This window comes from Gorilla gorilla, chromosome 14 (assembly GCF_029281585.2).
Source record: "Gorilla gorilla gorilla isolate KB3781 chromosome 14, NHGRI_mGorGor1-v2.1_pri, whole genome shotgun sequence".
NCBI classification, from domain to species: Eukaryota; Metazoa; Chordata; class Mammalia; order Primates; family Hominidae; genus Gorilla; species Gorilla gorilla.
The window spans coordinates 49828923-49853265 of NC_073238.2; the positions used below are offsets into that span (position 1 = coordinate 49828923).

The window sequence follows — 24343 nt, forward strand, 5'->3', positions numbered from 1 at the left end:
ACCCCACAATGGTTCCATTTTGTTCCCTCTTTCCCTAGAAACTCCACATTATTATATGGATGCCTTATCCTAATATGATCATGTTCAATTTAGGCTTCCTACTCAATTTTCAGTTTTTCATATATGCAACAATTTTACCCCAAGCATAAGTACATCCATTATGATGACATTTAATAGAAGGGCCAGGCCACTCACATAGATTTTCAGAAACACTGAATTTAGTCATCATCAAGAAAATCTGTAATCAAACTCTGTTTGTCTTTTTTTGTTCTCTTTCTGCGTGTTAGTTGATGCCAAACAGAAATAAAGAAGACATTCGTTTAAGTGCATTTACACTGTAAGAAAGATTGCTCCTTGAAAATATTGATTTTTAATTATATCTTTGAGATAGATAAATTAAGAACCAGAAGCAATTCCACAACTTGATAAAAACTACAATTGTAGGCAAATTTGGATGACAAATATGAATATTTACTGTATTGGGAATAAGGTTAATATTTTAAAACAAGGTTGACAGGAGAAAAATTGTCTTAGTTTGCAAAAGGAAATTTGTTTCTTTAAGTGAAAATTGGGGTCAGTAGGCCACAGCTCTTCTTGCTTTTACATGCCTGAAATGAATTAAATAATGCAGTAGCAAAGCAGTACTGAGCAGACTAATGACAAAATTATACATTAAGGCTCAAAATCATTATACACTAGAAATACATATTTTATATAAGAAAACATGAAATTTTAAATGCATTCCCACTTCACCTCCATTATCTTAAGAGAGAAAAACTAAGTCATATCTTCTTATGTTCATTAAGGAACTCATGGTCTTTTTCTAGGGAGCAAGGGTGGTTACTGGATTCTGTTTGCTGATTGTGATTTCAATGTGATTAAAGACTTATTCTTCATATAGTAGATGCAGTATCCAGCCCCATATGCTATTCAAAGTGAGTATGATATTATTTTATAGAGGGTAAATCTAATTTTGAGTTGTTTACCCTTCTTTGGATTCCTTTATGTGAAATAATGATAGTAAATAACTTTGTTAAACATGTACTTACTATGTTCTAGGAATTGTGCTAGGTACCCTACACCCACTCTCTGATTCACAATAACCCTTTGAGGCAGACATGATTTTCACCATTTTATAGATGAGGACACAGGCTCAGACAGGTTAAATAAGTTGACCAAAGTAACCAGGCTAGTAAGTGGCAGTTATTAGATGCTAACTTCATATTTTCAGTAGTGACATTTTCAGGAATGTACTGCAAATATATTAATATTCAATCCACTATCAAATTTCATGATTTATGACTTTTAAAGTAAGTGTGAGTGGGAGTCTATTTTTAGAAATCAAAATGAATAGCACTTTAAGTACACTATGCACTTGTGTACACTTATACACATGGAGCATTGTGTTTGGCTCTTTTGGTTTCAGTGCCAATGCCAGTAGTTACCCTATGGAAAATGTTAGTGAAAAACACTAAAGTGTAGTAGAAAGTACATTTTATTATATAATTACCATTTTATATGTGGGCATATAGTAAACAATCAACCTATGCATATTACATATAACTTTACTTTGAAAGACATGTAAATAGAACAGAGTCATACTGTGACATATCTATATGATGCTGAAATAACCATCTGATTCAGAGAAGTTATTTCATTAGAATGTGGTTTTTATTACAACCTTTCACTCTTTAGTCCCTCGTGTCAAGTTGTATAGACAGGGCCCAAGCTGTCATGTCCTCAGTGGGTTGTATTTATTTATAATGGTACATTTTTCCCAGCATCACAAAAGGCAGAAAATTTGTTATTGCCATGTGCAAATACTCGTTTTGTACCATTATTCTCTTTACACATATTTGTCATCAGAATATGGGAAATAAAATTAGCACTACTCCTACCCGGTAATCTTTACAAGAGGATTGTTTTTGAAGATAAGGAATTCAAATATCAATAAGCTGAATTGAAAACAATATAAAATTTCCAATGTGATGTGACTTCTGTTTGGATAGAGATGGAGCTGGTCTATGTTTCTTTACTCTGTGTTCATAGTATCAAAGTAAGCTTTGTATCTGTTTTTCTGTAATGATGACATTTACACTTGGTTGCATTAATATGAAGTAACATGGATTGCGTGTGTTAGTAGGTTCTTTTTAATTACTGTGTAAAAATAATATGTAATTGAAACAAAAAGCATTGTTTCCAATCCAATTTTTTTTCCTCAAGTCCATCCTGTCAAGCTGCAAGCGTGAAAGTTATTTTCTGGTGGTGTGATTAGATTGGGGCTGAACCCTCCAGCTGGCAGGCCTGTCTATGACTGGCGGCGGCCTGTCCCCAGTGCTTGTCATTTCCTGACATGCCTGACAGGATGGGGACAGCCGCCCCAGACAGGTTCATTAGATGGTGTTTTCTACAGCTGGGCTAAAAATAAATAAATAAATAAATAAAAAGTCTGTGCTTTGTCAAAGCCCAAGCTGTAGGGGCCCTTCTTGTTGGTTTAAACCAGGGCCTTGTTTTGACAAATTTTGATCTGTGCAGTTTTTAGATTTTCTGACACATTTTTGTTTCCTTCCCCTTTGGCCTGCACTTTGTGCTCTCTGCCTTGTTGCTGCTTCAAAATCCTAACATAGTCTTCCCAAGAGAAAAAGAACCACCGTTATTGAGGGCTTAAAAGAAACAATAGTGTAATACTTCATAAAATAGCAATACTTAATCTATTTCCATGGTGATCTGCACAGTGGAGGAAAAACAATCTTGGGACTTGTGATAAGCCAATTACAAGAAAGGTTAAGAGTTTTTATAGTGCCAGAAACATGCCATCTACATGAAAACATAGGATCATTACTAACAGTCTACACTGTCAAATACAGTGCTCTTTAGAACTGCCAGAAGTTTAAGCTGTCTTCATTTTTGAGCTTTTAGGAAGCTGACAGAGTTTTCTGCCTGTGTTCATAGGCTTCGATGTCAGAAAGAGAAATTACGGAAGACTGTAGAATACTTGCTAATTAAAACCAGAAATAAATTCAAAAATCAGATTTAGAAATATGCTTCTTTGTCAATGATAGGGCCCCTTTAAGACTAACTAGATTTGCCAAAAATGGAGTGCATTTGAAACATACATTTCTACAGAGTCATGATTTATCATTCTCAACCCCAAATTCAAACTTTTAGGACTGCAGAATTGGAAAGAAAAAAAATTCTTCAGCCAAGAAATTATTATTCTGGGTTGCACCTGTAATTAAAAAGTAGCTATTGACATCTGTGCCTTAGAGACTTGCCGTAGTCTCCCTACTATCATAGTTGCTGATAGCTGCTTTCCATTAAGAGAAACATTTTATCTTAATTTTTAGTAGATAGAACATGCCCAAATAGAACATATCTGACCATATTTGTCTAAATAATCTTAGCGTTGCTGTTAGCTATATTTCCTTTCACATGTAAAGATACAAAATATAATAATGTTTGTATCTCATATGCTTTGTCATTGGTGTAATAAGTAGTGTTGCTGAAAAAAAATCAAATTCCTCATTCACAGAAATCCTGGCCCTTACCTTTCCTTTGTATTGTTAGCTTTCACTGGTTTAGTTCCCCGTCTCTATGACAACTGTTTAAATTGGGATGGGCAACTGTCATCTGGAGTATTACTGAGAGAAAAGTGTTAGTGAGCACACAGTTCCCATAGATAGAGCATTTCAATATAATCCAATTTTAATTGAGCTCCAGAGACTTTGATGTGCTGCAGAAGGTTGGGAGAGAGCTATTCCAGGGAGAAATTAAAGCAGCCCAGCAAGGCTTCCCTACTCCAGACTGTCACCATTTTAAGTAAGCATTAGCATCAGACTTAACCTGCCCCTATGGAACATCTCACTTCTTTTTTCAGCTTTTCACTGATTTATTTTGCCATATGTAAAAGCAAAGCACTTTCATCTTTTTATATATGTTTTTACACCCATTTGATTAGGCTTGAAAAGCTTGTACTGGACCTGAGATTCATCTTATGCTGTCTGTTGGACTTTGCTTTGGCGGCTCGTAAAAGACATAGAAAGTAGAGTAGGGATTAGCTTGAAATTGTCAGCTATTATATATTAAACTTTCTTTTTTAATGCTGCTTTGTAAGACCCTATTTTGGAGCTAAAAAGTTGAAGGAAGTGTAATTTGTATTTAGCTTCGATTTGTCATTGAATTTCATTTAAATGCTTAGATTCATGGTCATTTATCAGTGGCTACGATTTTTATTTCAAAATGCATTAAAATATCTTTTCCTCATCACATGAAAAGTACCTTTCAGGGAAAGCTGGTTCAGAGCAGCTGAATACAGATACATCAATCCTTAATAGAGAAACCATTAACCCTTTATTTTTTTTAATGGAGAGGAAAAGGGGTATTTTTCCATATGTATTCAAAGAGCCTTTTAAATATTTTGAAATATAATGTTGAACATGCATTAAATATGCTAGTAATAATAAAAATGACATCAAATCACAATATTAATTATAATTAAATAAGTACTAAATACTTTGTGCAGTCAAAAAGCTTTGTTACAGGTATGATAAACTTAAGGAAATTATCTATTTGTGACATACTTGACATTTCTGATCTATATTGGCACCTTAAAGAGAAACACATATTTAGAAGTTAAGTAAAATATGACAATAATTAGAAATTAGTTTGAGTCTATGCATCATTCTAGATACTTCTAGTACCAGAGGTAGATTGACTGTAAAGCTAATGAATCTTCAGCCAGGGCCCCTTACTCTTCAGGCCTTGGGGATGATGGGAGTTGCTGATAATTGTACAGTGGTTTCAGTTTACTAAGTTGCCTTAAAAGATCTCAGAAGAATAGAACCTAATTTCTAAGGCACTAGTAATTTGTTGAGTTTTTTTTTCTAATTCTAAATATTCATGTGCATAGCTTATTATAAACAATGTTGCAGTGAGTGATCTGGTACATATTTCATCTTGCTTTTCTAGGAGTATATTCACAGCATAAATTCATAGAAATAAAATCATCAAGTCAAAGGGTATATACAAATAAAATTTTGATAGATGCTGCCAAAATTTTCTTGATATGTTTTATTATTTGTGCACCCACTAGCAAGGTAGTGAGAACTTGTTTTTCTCACAGTAAGCTCAGTATTAGCAAACTTGTGGATTTTTACCAATCTGATAGATAAAAAATATAGCATTTTCATATAATGTTCTTTCTCCAACAATGAATCAATTTAAGCATGTTTTCAGTCAAGGAAAGCCATTTTTACTATTTTCTGTGATTTATCTATTTGAGCTTTTTAAAAAGGAAAATGTTACCCTCTCAATATCTGTGGGAGGGGATTATTGATAAATAGTATGGTTTGTCTCATGCATGTTATTTTTCCATATTAGTTAACATAAAAATTTATAATACGTATTATGAAAATTATATGTACATATAGGTGTGTCCCTTTCTCCCTGCTTCCAACCTAAGTTAATTTCTCATTCCTCAATGGAATTTCCTCCTAAATATTAGTGTCATTTGTTCTGAGGATAAGAATTTTTTTTAATTTACCTGCATACCCAAGAAGAATTTTTCTGCTCTAGCATAAATCAACTGCCCTGTTACCTCAAATTCTAGCTCATTACTTATAATACAATTAGCTAAGTATATTGACACTCTATTTGCTACATAAAATTCTAAACCAGAAGGGCTGCATCCTTTATAAATTAGTTAGCCAATGTGAATGTCTCTAGTATATATTTTTATTTATTTACTAAACATGCATATTGGAGAAGCATACACTGGCACTCCAGGCAGCTGCATTCATTGAGTACTTGCTGTGTGCCGCACACTATACTGAGCACCAGGGAAAACATTCCACATTAAGGTGGGGTTTTGACTGAAACACAGAAATAACCTCTATATATGGAGAAAATAATATTAGGTTTATTTATGTTATCAGTGGAGAGCAAAGCTTTAATAACACTAGACATTTTAATTTATATTTTATTCACTGGTTATCATTCCTTTAAAGTTGTCAGGTGTAGATAGGTTAATCGTTTTTATTGTTAACACATTTTCTTTGTGGAAGTTCATGTTTATGTGAGTGATAACAAACAGAGTGATTGCCATATCTAAAGTCTGGACTGAACTTCTTATCTTTTTCATAATACTCGTAAATCTGCCAGTAATCCTAAACCTAGGAAATGGCAGAAAACCCCTAGCCACTGGAGCCAGAAACCCTTGAGACTCCTTTCATACCTTTACCTCAGCACAAAACAAAACACTCTAGCCCTATCTGTCTCAGAATTGTCTGCTCTTCCTTCCCTCTTCCTACCTGCTGCAACTCTCTTAAGTCAGACTTCCTCTACTTCCTACTGGCTTCATTCAGATTTCTAGTTTAGCCTCATTCCAAGTCATTCTCCATACCGCTTCCAGAGTGCTCTTTGCAAATGCAGTTTTATTCTTATAACCACCTTCCTCCAGTGCTCTCAATGGCATCACATTCCTCATTAGAGCTGCCATCTATTGAGGGCTAAGTTAAAATCCCCATTCCAGTTCATCCTTTCTGCAGTGAGTGCTCTGGACAGCCTCTTGCCTGTGGACACGTGACCGCTGTACTTAGAGTGGAAACACCTGAGATAAGAACTTTACATACCGTAGCTCATTTAATTCTTTCAACAACCCAGTAAAATAGAATCATCCTATCAATCTTACAGATAAAGACACAAATAGAAAAGCTGGGCTCCATGAAAGGAGGGGCTGTCTCTGTCTTGTTCACAATGTGTCCCATCACCTAGCACAATATCTGGATCCTAGTACATGCTGACTGAATTTTTTTTGATGAACAAATTATGTGTTATGCCAACAGGCTTTGCCTAGGATCAGAGAACTCGCTCATGATATTCAAATGAAACAAATGAAAGGCAAATTTTCAGCAAACTAGTATTTTGCTTCAAATAGCTTTACAAAAAAAGAATAAAAACTCAGCAGAAGAGAAAAAAATAATCCTGGGGCATTCCAGAAATGCAGAAGAAACTTTTTGGTTATATTTAACCCTGGAAATACTGTTTTCATTGCCTGCAAGTCGGGTAATCTCTAAATCCTCTTTTTACCCGATTATAGATATTTGTGAAAGGTACTCATTTGCCAGCAAGGGCCATTTTACTGGGCTATTTACAGTTAAACTGAATTGCATTTCTTGAACAGCTAATTTTCCTCTAATGTAGAAAACTGGCGGCAGAAGCAAAAACACCATGGGAAATTCAGTAGGTGCATTGTGTAGTTGAAGCGTGAAGGTGTTTTAAGGTGTTTTTTGTTTTGTTTTGTTTTGTTTTTTATGTTAAACTTCAAATGCAGAAGACAGAACACTCAAAACCATTTAGTAAGTGGTATATAAGAACAAATTCCAGGAAATAATCAGAGCTGATTGGAGCAATGTGACACACAGAACCAGAGACTGGATCAGAGAATAAAGTGCACTGAAAAGGATCTGGGCTGAGGTCAAGGCAGAGACTGCTCCCATCACTCCTGACTGAGGGTTCACTAAGGTCTGGGTAGGGGAGGATCGTGAATTCATTTGTTCAACACATCTATGTAGCACAGCCTTTCTGCGAACCTCTCCACTTGATACTTGCTGTGTTATTTCATTTAATACTCACAGCAACCCTGCAAAGTAGATGTAATTTGTCCCATTTTGTATAAGGGAAACTGTCACAAGTATATTGGGAAACTTGCCTGAAGTTATACAAACTTTAGAGTCTGTGTGTCATCCTCCAAGTTCTTTCCACTACAGCATGGCATACAGATATATAAAAAATTACTTTAGTCTACAAAACTAGGTGCTAGTAAAGTACATACTTATTGCTACATACTGGTAGGATGAGGGAATGTGGCAAGGGTAACATTCATACTGCCTTAGGTAGATACACAGTAAAATAGACCCAATCAAAAGGATTCCAAAATGCAAGTTTCCCTGCATGAGGTTATGTTTCATTCTACCACTTCTCTTCAGGAGACGGTGATGCTGAGGGAGCTGTAGCTTTAAGAGAAAGAAAAATAAATTCTCGTGAACCCCAAGCATGCACCTGTGAATACCCAGGGGCACTTGGGTTTTCAAGTGAAAATATGCTTCACAAACCCTGAACCCATATTTTATGATAGCTTTCAGTTGCTAATTGTCACTGAAAAAGAAAAGTCTTTAAAACCTGAAAAATAATTCACATTCATCTTTTCTTTCTGGTCCCTGATGAGCCTACTACCTACCTGGCAGATACTTGATAAATGGTAAATATCTTTTGAATAAATGCTTTTTTGAGCAGTAAGTGTTTAATACATCATAGAAATTTACCAGGTAGACAAGGAGGAGAAGTTATTCTAGAACATAAAGTGTGGAAATGTTTGATATCTGCATATGTTTTTTTAAATTTCAATAGACTTTACTTTTTTAGAACAGTTTAAGTTTACAGAAAATTGAACAGCTAATACAGAGAGTTCCTATATATGTGTGTGTATTGGTCATGTTTTTTTCCTTCTTCAAAGAACAGACACATGAAAGTAACATCTGATAATAACACTTTATATTAGAAAATTGTCAGCTGCAAATAACAGACACTGTAAACTGGCTTCGTAAAAAATAGATGATAGATAGGTAGGTAGGTAGATAGATAGATAGATAGATAGATAGATAGATAGATAGATAGATAGATAGATAGATAGACAGTCAGTCAGTCCTGGATTCTGATGGTCTCCAAGGTTGATTCAGCTAGTCGTGGATGCTGTCAAAAACCCGGGTGCATTGCCTGTCTTTAGTCAGTGATCCTTGGTTTGTCCTAATTCTTACGCTGATAGCAATGTGGCTCCAACACTTCAAAAAATCAACATAAGCTCAGAAATATTCAAAGGAATGAGAGAGCATCTCTTCCATTGGCTCCCTCACAGCATGTGGAAACTTTTCTAAATCTGATATACCCCTGGAACTGGCCAGGGGGTCAGTGTGTCCTGGCTTGGAAGTGATGTAAGAGAAGTCAATACCTGAACATGATTGGAGTTGTGTCAATCAGGGAAATGGGGCAGGGGGATAGGGTTGGAATAGGAGGAGTGGAATGGTTTCCGAGTAAGTAAGCAGTAGTGCCTACTATAGAGTTTCTTTTAAGAAAGCATAATAAAATACAAATGGTAAATTTTGATCAGGTCTTCTGAAAAACTGGAATTTTTTTCAGCTCCAATAAACCACTTTTTTTCTGTCTCCCTCAATCATAGACACCCATTGACATAGCACCAATTACTCTGTTTATACTTCTGCTACTAGAAAATAACTATATATAGACCCTGTATATATACAGGGTCTCCTAGCTTAATCATTAATAGAAGTTAATCAGAAGAACAAAATCAGAAATCAGACTTTATATATACCCTTTAATTCAATCATTCAACAGATTTTTTACTGAGTTTCGACAACATACCAGGCATTGTGCTAAGTAATAGAGATACAGTAATGAGAAGAAAAAAAATGGTCAAAAAGCTTATAGTCTAGTGGAGGAGATTACATTAAAAATGAAATTATACAATGAATTTGCAAAATTACATTTGCGGTAAGTGCTGTGAAGAGAACTTGTCTCATAGGTGCTATGAGAGCGTAAGATAGGGTGATTTTACCTAGCTAGGGAGGTCAGTGGCAAAAATAGAAGTAAAAAGAGACCTTGAAGATGAGTGGAAGTGAACTTGGCAAATAGGGGAGGGAAGATATTTCCAGAGAGGGAAGAATATGTGCATTGGCTCTGTGACAGGAAACAACATGGTAGGTAACAAGGGACTGAGCAAAGGCCAGTGTGGCTTGACCTCAAGGGCAAAGTGGAACCTGACTCATCTGGAGCAGGAGACCTGTTGTGTGCACCGCTAACCCCATCCCATCTCTTTTGTTGTTGGCTCTGCTTCCTCAGAACTCCTGCTGCCTTATGATTTCTGTTGACTGCTTTCTCGCTGTGTTCTAGCTTCTTCCCACTGTCCTCTTCGGGCTGTCTCTGAATATCTTGAATTCAAATCATTAAGAGATCCTCTGATTGGACCAGCCAGCCAAATTCATGATAGCATGGCTCTGATGGTTTTAACAACCACAGACCGTAGCTACCCTACTTAGATAACCGCAGGTGGAGTATCCCTTGTCGCAAATGCTTGGGATCAGAAGTGTTTCAAATTTTGAATTTTTTCACATTTTGGATATATATAATGAGACATCCTGGGGATGGGATCCAGGTCTGAAAATGAAATTTGTTTATGTTTCACATATACCTTATACATGTAGCCTGAGGGTAATTGTATACAATATATTTTAAATACTTTTGTGCATGAAACAAAGTTTGTGCATTGAACTATCAGAAAGCAAAGGTGTCACTACCTCAGCCACCCATGTGGGCAGTCTGTGGTTATTTGGCATCATTATCATTCTTGACACTGAATTTATATGCTACTGATAAGCTATCATTTTCTTACACTTATTCATACATAAGTACATAACAGTAAAAAAAATGACACACTATTAACACCGTGTAAAAACAATGTGTTCAGTGTAACTAAGTGGCACAGTAGCATCACAGAATACCTGGATCAGCTGTTAAACAGCAGCAACAACAGTCAATGCGGGCTTTCAGTCTCCACCTACCATGCTGGGTTTTGATTAGAAGGTAGGAGGTTGTACAGTAACCCCCGTGAGGACACTGAATAAACAGTGCGTCACATACCTGCGTTATGACTGTAACCTGTCACGTGATGTGGGATGTGGAATTTAATTTTCTACCTGTGGCCTCATGTTAGCACTCAAAAAGTTTCTGATTTTTGAACATTTTGGATTTTGTGTTCCCAGATTAGAGATGCTCAAGGTGTACTTTTAATATTAGTACTCATCGTGGTTCAATCCAGGGTGGTGGCATAATTGGTAATAAACATGGTACAAAGGAACTTTTCAGAAGAGGGTATCACCCATGTTCCATCTAGTCCATAACAAATTGGGAATCACTCTGGAATGTTTTAATATGGCTGGTTTTAATCATGATAGACCATGTAGATTAATAATTCTTTTGCATATGTTTCTTATTAAATAAAAATCAAGAAAAGTATTCATAATTCATTAGTGTGTTAAATTACTGCCATGTACTAGGCTCTGTGCTAAGTATGAAGAATGCAGAGACACACAGAATTCCTGCCCTCAGTGAGTCAATAGGTTAGTGGGAGACACCAAGAAGTCAACCAACAATTATAGTTTGGTAAATATTATAAAAAGGTGGGTACAGGGTTCCCAGTGGGAGCAGCAGGGTCTCCTAGCTTAATCATTAGTAGAAGTTAATCAGAAGAACAAAATCAGAAGGGATCTGCCAGTAAGAAGAAATATCATTTGCAGGGGCACAAAAGTGTGACAGAACATGGCACACTGGGGAGCAGAGCAGTGTTCAGGATGGTTAGAATTTAAGAGCTAGGAAGAATGCACATTGTGGCTAAATAGGGGATTTTATACTACTATTAACAATAACATTTGCCACTTTTTAAATACCTACTATGTATCATAGTATATATGCTTCATATGCATAAATTGTACTATGATTTTGATTTTCATGACATTAGGATGCAAATTTTTAAAAAATGTTTGAAGCTATAATGGATTAAAATTAAAAAGTGCACTAGGGCCGGGCAGGGTGGCTCACGCCTGTAATCCCAGCACTTTGGGAGGCCGAGGCGGGCGGATCACGAGGTCAGGAGATCGAGACCATCCTGGCTAACACGGTGAAACCCCGTCTCTACTAAAAATACAAAAAATCAGCCGGGCGTGGTGGCGGGCGTCTGTGGTCCCAGCTACTCCGGAGGCTGAGGCAGGAGAATGGCGTGAACCCGGGAGGCGGAGCTTGCAGTGAGCCGAGATCGCGCCGCTGCACTCCAGCCTGGGCGACAGAGCAAGACTCCGTCTCAGAAAAAAAAAAAAAAAAAAAAAAAAAGTGCACTGGTATTTGTAATACATGCAGTTTTCTTCAGGCTAACATAAAGAAATGTTAACTAGAGAAAAAAATATTTTTAATTAAGTCATATTTGACTATTGCTACAATCATTACTGCAACTCTACCCTGTAATCTTGTTTCATTCTGGCTGTATCTAAAATTTTAATATGAAATACTTTTAAAAAGAGAAAATAATTTGTCTCGACAATTTATAATATTTGTAAAATCAGACCCTATTACCAAATTAGTTAAAACAAAAACCTCTAACCCAGAAATCCAAATGATCTGAAACAGAAGAAAATAAATAAGTCTATAGAGAGAAGACATATAAATATAACTAGTTTAAAAAATTAGCAATATGCAGAATAATACATAGAGAAGTTAATGTATTCAGTATAGAAATGAAAATAAATATTGGAAACTAGAAATTCGTTTATTTTCAGTAGTATAGAGTTCTGGTCTCCCCACCTCATCCCTTTGTAAAATAATAGCAGAGAGAAAAATAAAAGATTTTAGACTATGCCAAATTTGAGAAAATGAGGAAACATAGCCAAAGATACAATATTTACACGAGAACGTTCATGAGTAGGACAAAAATGAAGCAACTGTGCCAGTATCATTTTTAATTTTGAGAGTTTTACCATGATTTGAGAGTATGTGTTTGAAGATGAAGTAGACACAGAGGACTCCAGCTGCAACTCAGTTTGTTTGTAAATTAAATTTTAAAATATTTTACTCAACAAAAATTGAGTTCCTTCTCTGTGCAAGTTCTATAAGGAATACAAAAATAGAGTACAACTCAGTCTCTATCCTCATTAAGTCCATTTTTTAGGGGATGTATATAATAAGATAGATCAATTTAAAAGGACCTGCCACAATGTAAGAGATGCTATTGGAGAAATACAAATAATGCTCTTTTGAGTAGTTCCTGGTTCTTTACTAATGAATATAAAATACCATTCACATAGATTTGAAACAGTATTGCACTTCTCTAGTCCAAATAGCGTCTACCTTGCAGCCACAGCAGTGATTTCTAAAGTGCCAGTTTCATTGTCTCACCTCTCTCTTTGTTAAAAATCTTATAGCGGCTCTCCATTATTCTCAGACCAGAGTCCAAACTCTAATGTGAGTTATGAGATCTCACCCCACATCCTGCTGCCCACTCATCCTTTGTTGTTCTAATTTTATTTTTCACCTCTCTGCTTCTTACAATATATGCACACACAGTCTGGGTCCGTTGCCCCCCCACCCCCAGCACTGTGTTTATGTATCTTTCCATACATGTTTACATATGTGTTGTTCCTTCTGCTTGGTACTTCCTTTTTCCCCACTCCCCTGCCTTTTCCCATTATTTGTGATTTTCCACCAAACTGTGAACTCCTAGAGATAAGGGACTCTGCTTCTCCTGTTCACCATTGGTTCATAATGGTCAGCTGATAAATATTTGTTAAAGTAACTGAAGAAAAATAAAATTGATAAACCATGAGGACACTTGGTAGAAAAGAGCTGACCTAATTATGGGCTGTTTATAAAATAGGAAGCCTTCTTGCAGTTTATCACTGCTTATAGTGAGACTGGTAGCTGGTGTCCCAAATAGTTGGGCTTCGTAGTTAAGAGTTAAGTACTATGATTCCAATAATGTCTACGATACAAACTACCACTAAAGAAACAATAAATGTGGCTTTTAGTTCAGTAAAAGGCTATGTGCTATGGTCCGGATTTTCTACATCTGTTTTGGTGATGTCATCAACAAAGATTAGAACCAGAGGTCTGCATGGGGTGTGTGTGTGTATGTGTGTGTGTGTGTGTGTGTGTATGTGTTTGTGTCTGTACACATGCACAAAAAGGTAGGGAGTAATTGCAGTAGTAGGCTGACATTTGTTAAGCATTTCCTGTGTGCCAGGCACTGTGCTGAGCATTTTTTGAAAAGAGCTATTAATATCTCATTCAATCGCACAATGACCCCGTGAAGTTAGGTACCATTATTTTTCCCCATCTTTAGATAAGAAAACCAAAACATCAAAAATCAATGAACTTGCCTGAGGTCTCACAGCTAGTAAGAGAGGCAGACCCAGGGGAAGCCTTAAGTCTAAGGTAAGCAGGTCCATAAATTGATGAATTAGAGAAAAAAAAATCAAGATTATTAAATCAAAAGTTCTCTACGGATGGGCTGCCTATATTTCCCCCAATTGTAGGATGTTTTGACACCCCCCCCCCCCCACCGCATACCCATATGCCCATGTACCAATAATGGCTGTGTTTATAATGGCGTATAATAACATTCCTAAACACAGCCATTATAGCAACATTGTTTAATTTTCATTGAGGATGTATTTTCTGGAAAGCTTCATTTTTCCACTTCATTTCTTGATCATTTTTGTTTGCCTCACAGTTAAGCCATTTCCAATTTTTCCCGTTTTCAGTTTTATATTACTGAATTGTTTTCATCAGGATTAATTCTTTTCCATGTAAGTTTTATGGAGTGACTTGGTTCTGTGATCAATCTTTTGGTCCATATTACATTTTACTGACTATAGTGCCTGCCCTTGACAATTTTATTTTGATGATAGTATTCGTTATTAATTGAATAAAAGGCTAAAGTGAAACTCTTCTACCAGATATTTGAGGATTTCTTTATTGTGTAGGAGTGGTCTATAGCAGTTGTTCTCTAACTTTTTTTCACCAATTTTATAAAAGAATTTTATAAAGCTCTATACCACATTGCACATGTTTAAATTAACAGTTACAATTTTCCATAATTTTAAATATTTTAAAAAGACGTGATATCCAGTATGTTCTAAATATTACTATTTTAAAATAAAATTGTTATATTACTTTTCAGATATATCCAGTAGAATAAAATAAGAATAGTGATTGATTACTATTATCATCTGTTTTAAGATGTACAAATAAGCTCTTTTTTCAAATGAACATTTTATATAATTTCTCTCTTTGAACTCATACTTCCTTTCAATTCCTTCCCCCAAATTTACCTAATCTAAAATATTTGTGCTTGTGAGTCTTTTTTGATCACTATATTATACTACTCTGCAAAAAGTGTATATACTTACTGATTAAAGCTTTAGTTTTTTAGGTTCCTAAGACCATAACATTCTAAGTATTTAAAATTTTTATTCTGAAATAAATTGTTACAAATATTATTAGCATACAGTCATACAACAGCATAAATATATTGTGAACTTTGAAAAATAAGCATAAAAAATGAAATTATATTAGAAATTCATCTCTTAATGGGATGAATAGTTAACACATGCACATATGAATATTACTTATTGCTACAATAATACAGGAATCAATATTAGAGCTACTTATAACTTTCTTTTTTATAGAGGTGTTGAAAAATCTTGTTCACATGAGTAAATAGCATGTCGAAGTTGTATTATAGCCAATGTTATTTAATGTTTTCTATTCCTTCCAAGTTGTGTGCTAAAAATCACTTAAGGATCTATTGTCAGAAGTTATTTTTAATTATCTCTCAATTGACAGCCCATTTAGATCCAACTTCTCCTCTTTGAAAGTAAAGAATTGGGAAAACATCTGACTTGCAAAAGGATTTTTTTTTCAGTCCAGTCACTGGGAACATTCACTTTCCAATGCCTCCATCAGGTATTTCAAATCATCCAATTTGATGCTCCTACCCCTCAACAGATCTTATACTCCAGTCAATACACCATAGAGAAATACCATTTTTTATTTTATTTTTTAAGTGGGAGAATGGCAATGTGTTTTTCCCATCTCTTTTTTGGAGATGAGAAAGAGAACCTGTACTATTTTATGTTTCTCCATTTCTTTGGTAGGGAAATAGCATCACCAAGACATGTGGTGAGAGGTGGGAAGGGAGTGTTCCATAGCTGCTCCCCACATCCTCACTGCATGTGCCACACAGCAGGTATCAGTCAGACATGGTCTTCCAGGTGGTCATTTTGGAAGTCAAGCCTCTCCCAGTTTGCAGATCGACTTTCCTTCAGGGCCTTGGAACCTTCTCCATTCAGCTGACAGTGTAAAAAGAGCATGGATGATCTCATATGAGTGTGGACCTGAAATTTCTTTTGAACTATTCTTCTTGAATATATTTGCTGTAATCCTGAGCCATTGCCACAAATTCCAAATTTATATGAAATTATAAAAGTAATAGGGATTTGTAACTTTAAATTGCACCACAACAAGCCCTTTAATTAAACTGTTGAGGCTGCAAGTGTGGATTGAACGCGACAACCTTAGGAACTCTAAAAAGGGTTTGCCCAGCCTTCTGCAGCATTTTCAACAATTCGTAACAGGAAATTCAACTGGAAACAAAATTTAGATTTTTTTCGTATTCAAAGAAAAAAGATTTGTAATACTTGTGCTGATATATGCATTAGATGATTTGAGATCAGCAAAGCTATCACTAAACAAGTATTTTTTTAAGTTGCACAATATTTAGCTTCCTTAAAAGGAAAAAAAGATGAAACTTTTTTCATCTGTGATTTGACAGTCATTTACATGTTTCTGACAACATATACATGTCCGATACACATGAGTGCACAGCAGCCTTGTGTTTTTCAACGTGATCATCAAATAATATGTGGTAAGCACATATTTGAGTAGGTGGTTTACAAGGGATTTCTATGACATTTGTATTGTATTACTTTCTATGTACCTTAGTTTCTATGTGCTTTCTATGTACCTTAGTTCATAAGTGAACTAAAATTCATAAGTGAATGGGGCAGACTTCAGGGTATGAGCCTGACATGAACTTTCTCCCTTCACTTCTTTTGGATATTAAGCAGTTAGCTCAGTATAGTTCAGTGGTCACTTAAGAAAATCAGAAAGTTCCATAAGATTTGGGGTCAAGATGCTTTAATATTCTTGCTTATGATCTGTATGATGTATCAAAAATTATGTTTATTCAGTTCTCAAAAATGAAACTGGATGGGATAGTATTTGTTGATTAGATTTCATTGTATATTAAGTAATTTGAAGAAACAGGCAGGCACAAACTAGATGATATGGGAAGCTTGGCTTAAGAAAGAAAACAAAACCACAAACCTCAAGTATACATGAAAGTACTTAAATGACAGAAAAATATCTTGGACTATAATAAAAAGCAAACTGAAAGAATTATTATAGAATATCCTTAAACTTATAGAAAATTATGTAACCAGTAAAGGTATAAATAAAGAAGACAATTTTATAGTATCAGGCCATATTTCAGGCCTGGGCTTGATGCCCAGATTTTTATAGAAATGTACCGTAAACTCAGTATTCAACTGACTGTGATTGATATTCCTTTACATTTATGAAATTTATACAGATTGATTAACTCATCACTTGCCTGAAGCAGCATCCCCTCCAGTCATTCTGCCCCCATCCCACTGCATTCCACTCTATCCTCCACATGCCTCCCTAGCGCTGTGCCTCAAATCTCACTCTGCCACCTTCCTCCTAAGCTTCAGGACTTTCCCAGTGCCTGTGAGCAGAGCAGGGTAACGGAGCCTTGGGGTATAGTCCAAGGAAGCCACAGTAATCACATATATCTGAGTACCAGTGTTTTATCTTAACAATTCATTCATATTTGCAGTATTTTCCAGCCTGTGCTAATTTTACTACAAAACTGTTTTAAATTGCTTACCAGAAGTAAAATTGATGCTCAAGAAGGGGTTCCAAATGATATTCTTTGACATACCTTAGTATACATTTTCCCATGTGAGAGGCGTAAGTCCATAATATCAAGTCAAAATTGCTTAGCCTAAAGCCCTTCCATAACTCCTCTGGAGTCAAGGAATCCTTTCATTGTGAAGGTAGTGTCTTCTCAGAATGGGATCTAATCCAGTCGAAAGTTCCATGGTAGTGCAAATTAAACTACTAAAAAAGAGAAACCAGCTGTATTTAGATTACTGTTTTGGTTCTTGATTAAAGTCAGCAGGGTTGTTTGGTGGACTATACCATTAGGACATAAACATGAGAAGTCTGAAGGCCACATTGGAGAGAGCTTCTTCTGGTTTAGCAAAGGAGTCAAAATGCACATACTTTGTACAATTTCTTTAGAACCTTCCCCATATGTACTATTTCTATCAGTTTCCCATTGTGATTTATTAAACAAATATATATGGAGCACATATGTGCCAGACACTATTTTAGGCACTGTGTATTGAACAGTAAATAGGATAGATGAGAGTCCTGTTCTCCTATTTGATGTCACAGGGAGGGGACAGACAAAAAACAAATAAGAAAATTAATCATTTTCATGTGCAGAATTAAACAGTGATAAGATAGGCTGTGTGTTGTGGCTCACACCTGTAATCCCAACACTTTGGGAGGCCGAGGTGGGCAGATCACTTGAGGTCAGGCATTCAAGACCAGCCTGGCCAATGTGGCAAAACCCTGTCTCTACTAAAAATACAAAAATTAGCTGGTTGTGGTGGCACATGCCTGTAGTTCCAGCTACTCAGAAGGCTGAGGTGGGAGAATTGCTCGAACCCAGGAGGTGGAGGTTGCATGAGAGGAGATGGCATCGTTGCACTCCAGCATGGCTGACAGAATGAGACTCCATCTCAAAAAAAAAAAAAAAAGAGAGAGTTACATGATAACTCTTAAATTATGTGTCAGAAAAGGCAGCTGAGAGGAGTAGATCTAAAATTATTATTAATTTTTTTTTTTTTTTTTGAGACGGAATCTTGCTCCGTCACCCAGGCTGGAGTGCAGTGGCGTGATCTCGGCTCACTGCAACCTCTGCCTCCCGGATTCAAGCAATTCTCCTGCCGCAGCCTCCCAAGTAGCTGGGATTACAGGCATGTGCCACCATGCCCGGCTAATTTTTTTGTATTTTTAGTAGAGATGAGGTTTCACCATATTGGCCAGGCTGGTCTCAAACTCCTGACTTTGTGATCCACCCACTTTGACCTCCCAAAGTGCTGGGATTACAGGCTTGAGCCGCCGCGCCTGGCCTAAAATTTTTTTAAATAAAAATGTATTATGGAATGAGACTCTTTTTAAATAAAGAAATTGTAGGATCATCTTATTCCGTGATCAGTCTTGAAGGTAACAAGCAGGGAAAGCAGGAGGTGGTTTGCTATAAAAAAAAGAAAAGAAAAGAAAATGACCCTAGGCTCTATCAGGTTTTCCTAGCAGGGAATTATGGCTAGCTCAGAACATTGTCTTTCATCAGCCCTTTTAGGATTTCAGATGCTTAAATATAACATGGGTTATTGTAAAGTAATTAGGTAGGTTTTTTGAAAAGCATATAAGAACATATATAAAAATAATTTTTCTTCCCATGTCCCCTTTGGTAAGGGCTGAACACTTATTTAAATGATGTTGCCATTGTTCAAAGTAGCTTTGGACCTTTGGATCTGTCTTTCAGAATTTGCTTCCTAAGCCATTTAGAAGCTACTAGCAAAATCATTTTCTTTTAATTTTGTTATCTCTCCTTGTCCTCTTTGCGTTTAAGCTTTACTGATCTTAGGTTCCTTTTTTCTTGCTGCAGAGGGTCCCTAAGGACCATTATGCTCCCAGGCTGTAGCTAAGAGAATGGTGATAGGAAAACTGAGTTTGTGTATTAGTTGGGATCCAGTCAGGGGAGAGGAATCAGAGTGCAATTTAGATAGGAAAAGTGTAATGTAATTATCATATAAATTATGCCAGGAGATTGAGTAACAAGGGACTGGCTAGTAAGAAATAAAGATAACTCTAAAGAATATTGGCCAGGCGTGGTGGCTCACACCTGTAATCCCAGCACTTTGGGAGGCCGAGTCAGGTGGATCATTTGAGATCAGGAGTTCGAGACCAGCCTGGCCAACATGGTGAAACCCCATCTCTACTAAAAATACAAAAATTAGCCGGATGGTAGTGGCACGCATCTGTAATTCCAGCTACTTGAGAGGCTGAAGCAGGAGAATCGCTTGAACACAGGAGGTGGAGGTTGCAGTGAGCCAAGATAACGCCGCTGCACTCCAGTCTGGGTAACAGAGTGAAACCCTGTCTCAAAAGAAAAAGAAAAGGGAATTGATGAAGCCATTTATGGGAGGTGTCCCAACAGAAACACTCTGCTACAGAACGGCTCGGGGTGAGGGAAGTACTGAGAAAACTGCTGGTCACTGGGTGCTGGGAGCATCATGCGTCCCAGAGCCGAGTGCTGGAGAACAGGCGCCTGCCAAGTGAGAACACCCTTCCTCCTGTGTGGTCTCTTCAGTGCCCTTTCCTGACAAAGTTTAATGCTATGACAGGTAGCAAAGGAAAAATATTTTAAGGACACAGGTTCATTTTCACAGAGCAAGCAATTAAGGGTGAATTTGCACATGGAAGGCCATAAATGAATAATTGGCACAGTTTATAAAATACAGTTTTACATGGTGCACTTAAGGAGTCAAACTAACATACTTTTTGGAGCTACCTGCTTGCTATAACTAACATAAAAACTGATAACATGCTTAATGGAAATAAATGCTTGGTCAAATTTTCATTACACCATAGCTCCAGAAGGAAAAAATAAGTCAAAATATGACTCTGGGTGTGTATACACATGTGAGACATTAATATATCTGGACCTAGAAATATAGATACAGGTATCTTTCTGACATAATGCTATGGGTATAAGGGTGCCAACACAGCTTTCATGTGAAGATCTATCATTTTTTCTGATATTATATTCACTTTACTGTTTCGGTTTTCAAATGGCCATAATATTTTTAGTACCTTAGTGAAATAATTATTATAGTTGAAGATAGATTTTGTTGTTGTGGCTGTTTTGTCTTAAAATGTTTCCTACTTGACAAAAAAAAAGAGAATTAATCCTGTATCACTATCCCTTTCCTTTTTAAAAATCATACTGGTCTATGAAAATCAAATATGGAAACCATTATAGCCAACTAACAATTTATAAATATAAATTGTGGCAAGTCACTATAACCCTTTTGTGAAATGTACAAGAAGAAGTTTTGCATTTAGAAATCAAAAACCAATTGTCACCTGATGCTCAACAACAAGGAGACATAAATTCATCAATGGAACTTAATAGCCAGGGTCATGTACTTTATGTTCTTTGTCTCTGCTTAAACTAACCATTTCCAGGTATCATTATCACTGTTTTTCAGATGACAGAAACCAGATGGAGTTAAATAATTGTTTTTCAAAGTACTGTAGTTGGTAAATAGCAGAGCCAAGAGTTAAGTAGGAGTCTGAATGGCTCCAAAATGTTTCAGATTTAAATAGACGTCTGACTGCCTCCGAAAACCTTTCAACGTCTAGAGAAAGACAAAAACTGAATTAAGGGTTACAAAATGGGATTTTCAAAAAATAAAGACCAAAAGATTATACACTTACATATTTTATGTATATTTCCTAGAGAAAGGAAGTGTAAAAAGGAACTTCATAACTTGTTTTCAAATGTATATATGAATATAATGCATGTAAAATGAATATAATGTATGTAAAACTCAGTAACTGTTTTCATTTCCACCAAAGCAAATATAAGTGCAGTAGAGTATACTACAGCAAGTAGAAAAGTCCCTCTGAATTGTTAATACACGTTGGTGTATCAGGAAGGAATGTGCTTGTTGTAGATTTGAGGACAGTAGCTTAATCAAATATAGATTATGTACATGGTAACCAGAAGTCCAGATATGGATGGTTGCTGTGATTGTTTCAGTAGCTCAGTATTAGAGCCAACCTTTGCCTTCCTCTCATAGTTACACAATTGCTGCTACAGTTTCAGCTATCACATCTCCATTCAAGCAGGAAGGGCAAAGTGGTATGCCAGCTATATATGACTCATTTCATCAGCTTTTCTCAAACATCCTCAACTGCTTTTGGTTTTGATCTCATTAACCAGTGCTTGGCCTAATGTCCTTCCACAAAGTTACAAGGGAATTTGGAGAAGCAGGGAATAACATTGTCAGGACTGGCTTAGACCATGGGTCAGCCAAACTCTGCCCTGGGGGCCAAATTCAGCTCTTACTTGTTGTAAATAAAATTTTGTTGGAATACCTCCATACCCCTTTATTTACACATTGTCTATGGCTCCTTTCATGTTACAATGGCAAAACCGAGTAGTTGCAACTGAGACCATATAGCCTGCAAAGCCTAAATGTATTTACTCTCTGGCCTTTTACAGAAAAGTTTGCTGACACCTGGATTAAACCAATCATGATCCTTTGCCTGGGGTTGACCATATGGACACTTTGGGGGTAGCTGGGCTTCCATTAAGCAAGGAAGGGGAGAAAGGATATTGGAAAGAACCAACAATATATGTCTCACAGGTGGTCACCTGGTCCAATTAATTATATACAAGATCCAAAAGTGATAATATATTTTCGGTTTTAAGTCACAGAGTCTCCTTGAATATGTTTTTCTACTCCTTCTTTTCCTCACGACCCAACTAAGACACTTTAGAAAGGCAGAAATTTTGCAAATACACAGTATCAAATTATTGACAATGTTGTGACAGACAGTGAATTCATTTCTAGTTTTCTGACTTTTACTAAGTTACTGTCAGAGTAGATCTTAAATCCATGTTTTGTTGATTGACACTTCCCTTTAAACTGTTTATTTTAGGTTCTTGCATACACTGAGGGACTTCACGGAAAATGGATGTTCAGCGAGATACGAGCTGTATTTTCAAGACGTTACCTTCTACAAAACACTGCTTTGGAAGTATTTATGGCAAACCGAAGTAAGTCCCCTTAAATATTTTGAAAGAAAATGTGCTCATATTTACATATTATTCATTTACATGGTATGATAATGTCTTGATTTTTCCTACCGTATTTCTGATGTGCTCTAGCTTAAACAAACAAAAATTCTTTTTAAAAAATAAAAAAAGAATGAATTTGTTTGAAATGTTAGCCCTAGGTTTCTCATGGATAAAGTTATACTGAAAGCTGACTTTTCGTGAAGATTCATTAGCTTTACAAATAAATCATGATAGGCACTTGAAGATGACTTGTAAAATTGATGGCTAACTTATCCTGTGGTTTTCTAAACTCTGTTTTTTTTTTCTTCTTACCACAGCCTCAGTTATGTTTAATTTCCCTGATCAAGCAACAGTAAAAAAAGTTGTCTATAGCTTGCCTCGGGTTGGAGTAGGGACCAGCTATGGTCTGCCACAAGCCAGGTAATTATATCATATTACATATTATCTATGGCTTGTTAACATATTTCAATCTCAATATTACAGCAATGTAAATGTGGTTATAACATTATAATTATTTCAGAGACCAAAGAATTTTCTTTCTCCGAAGTTTATTTGTAGGGATAGAGATTATGAAAATAGCTATTTTGAGAATGACAGAATGGTTAGGGCAGATTTTTATTTAATACATATAAATAACAAAGTAAAAAACTTGATTGCATATCATAGCTAGCATATAATTAAGACATTCTTGCTTGTTAAAATCTTACAGGAAACATACCAAAAGCCTGAAGATCATAAATGATTAATTGCTATGTAATAGCATATAAATAATGTTTTTATAAATGCCACATATAAATGCTTCTTAATTAAAACAATAAAACCCTGAGAGTTTATTAAGGGTAATAGTCATTAATTATGGTATAGTTGTAACCACATTTCCTAGATTTTCATCTTGGTATTTTAGAATAATCATTTTGAAATCTTATATTATTAAAAGATACTAATGTAAGTAGAAAACATAATCAGTAGTTACTTATATTGCTGATATCAGTTTGTCATTTTTGGCTCGAAATAACTGAATACCTTACTAAAAGTGGCTTAAACAATAGGGGTGTGTGTGTTTAATATAAAAGATCTGGAGTTAAGGTGCTGCCAGTATTGGTTCAGAGGTTCAGTGATGTCAGAACTCTGCTGGCTTTGTATTCACAAAATCACCACTACTTCTTCAGCTACTACATCTTCACACAACTGCATTACAGTAGGAAAAAGACACAAAGGATTTCTCTTTAAGCTTCTCTGTTTTAGGAAGAATGTATTTCTCAAAGCCTAAAGCAATCTTTATCTTAAGTCCCTTTGGCCAGAATACAGTCACCTTCCCATTCCTAAAACAATCACTGCCAAAAAGGTGTGAGTTCTGTTGGCTTAGCCCAATCATTCCCTAGGTTTTATGGAAAAAGATACCTCTGATTCTTTGCCAGCTCCTACATGAACAAAAGAGGATTTCCATTGATGAAGAACAAAGGGAGATTGACTTTAGGTAGATACAACAATGTCTACCACATAGACTGTTATGTCCTTGAGAATTATTGCACAGCACTGTATGGATGGAAAGGAAAACTAATCTTTGTCTATCCTCCCTTAAATAGGCTACAGACAACTGAAAGACAGGGACTGTGTTTTATTTATCCTTTAATCTACAGGACCTAACACAGTGCCTAATTGCAGCAGTGCTTTTTAAGTGCTGTTTAGCTGGGGTTA

General features: G+C 36.1%; 1 protein-coding gene across 8 annotated transcripts in view; it reads left to right on the top strand.

The window, feature by feature from the left end:
* Nucleotides 1–24343, top strand: part of NBEA (neurobeachin) — a 723498-nt gene that overhangs the window by 579348 nt on the left and 119807 nt on the right. For 7 of the 8 annotated variants that reach the window (XM_055360199.2, XM_055360200.2, XM_055360202.2 and 4 more), the window contains 2 exons: nucleotides 22507–22624; nucleotides 22963–23065. In XM_055360199.2, the coding sequence (XP_055216174.2) occupies nucleotides 22507–22624; nucleotides 22963–23065 (221 nt within the window). Of the gene's footprint in view, nucleotides 1–22504; nucleotides 22625–22962; nucleotides 23066–24343 lie in introns of those variants that run through there. The other variant, XM_031001218.3, reaches the window with a different exon arrangement.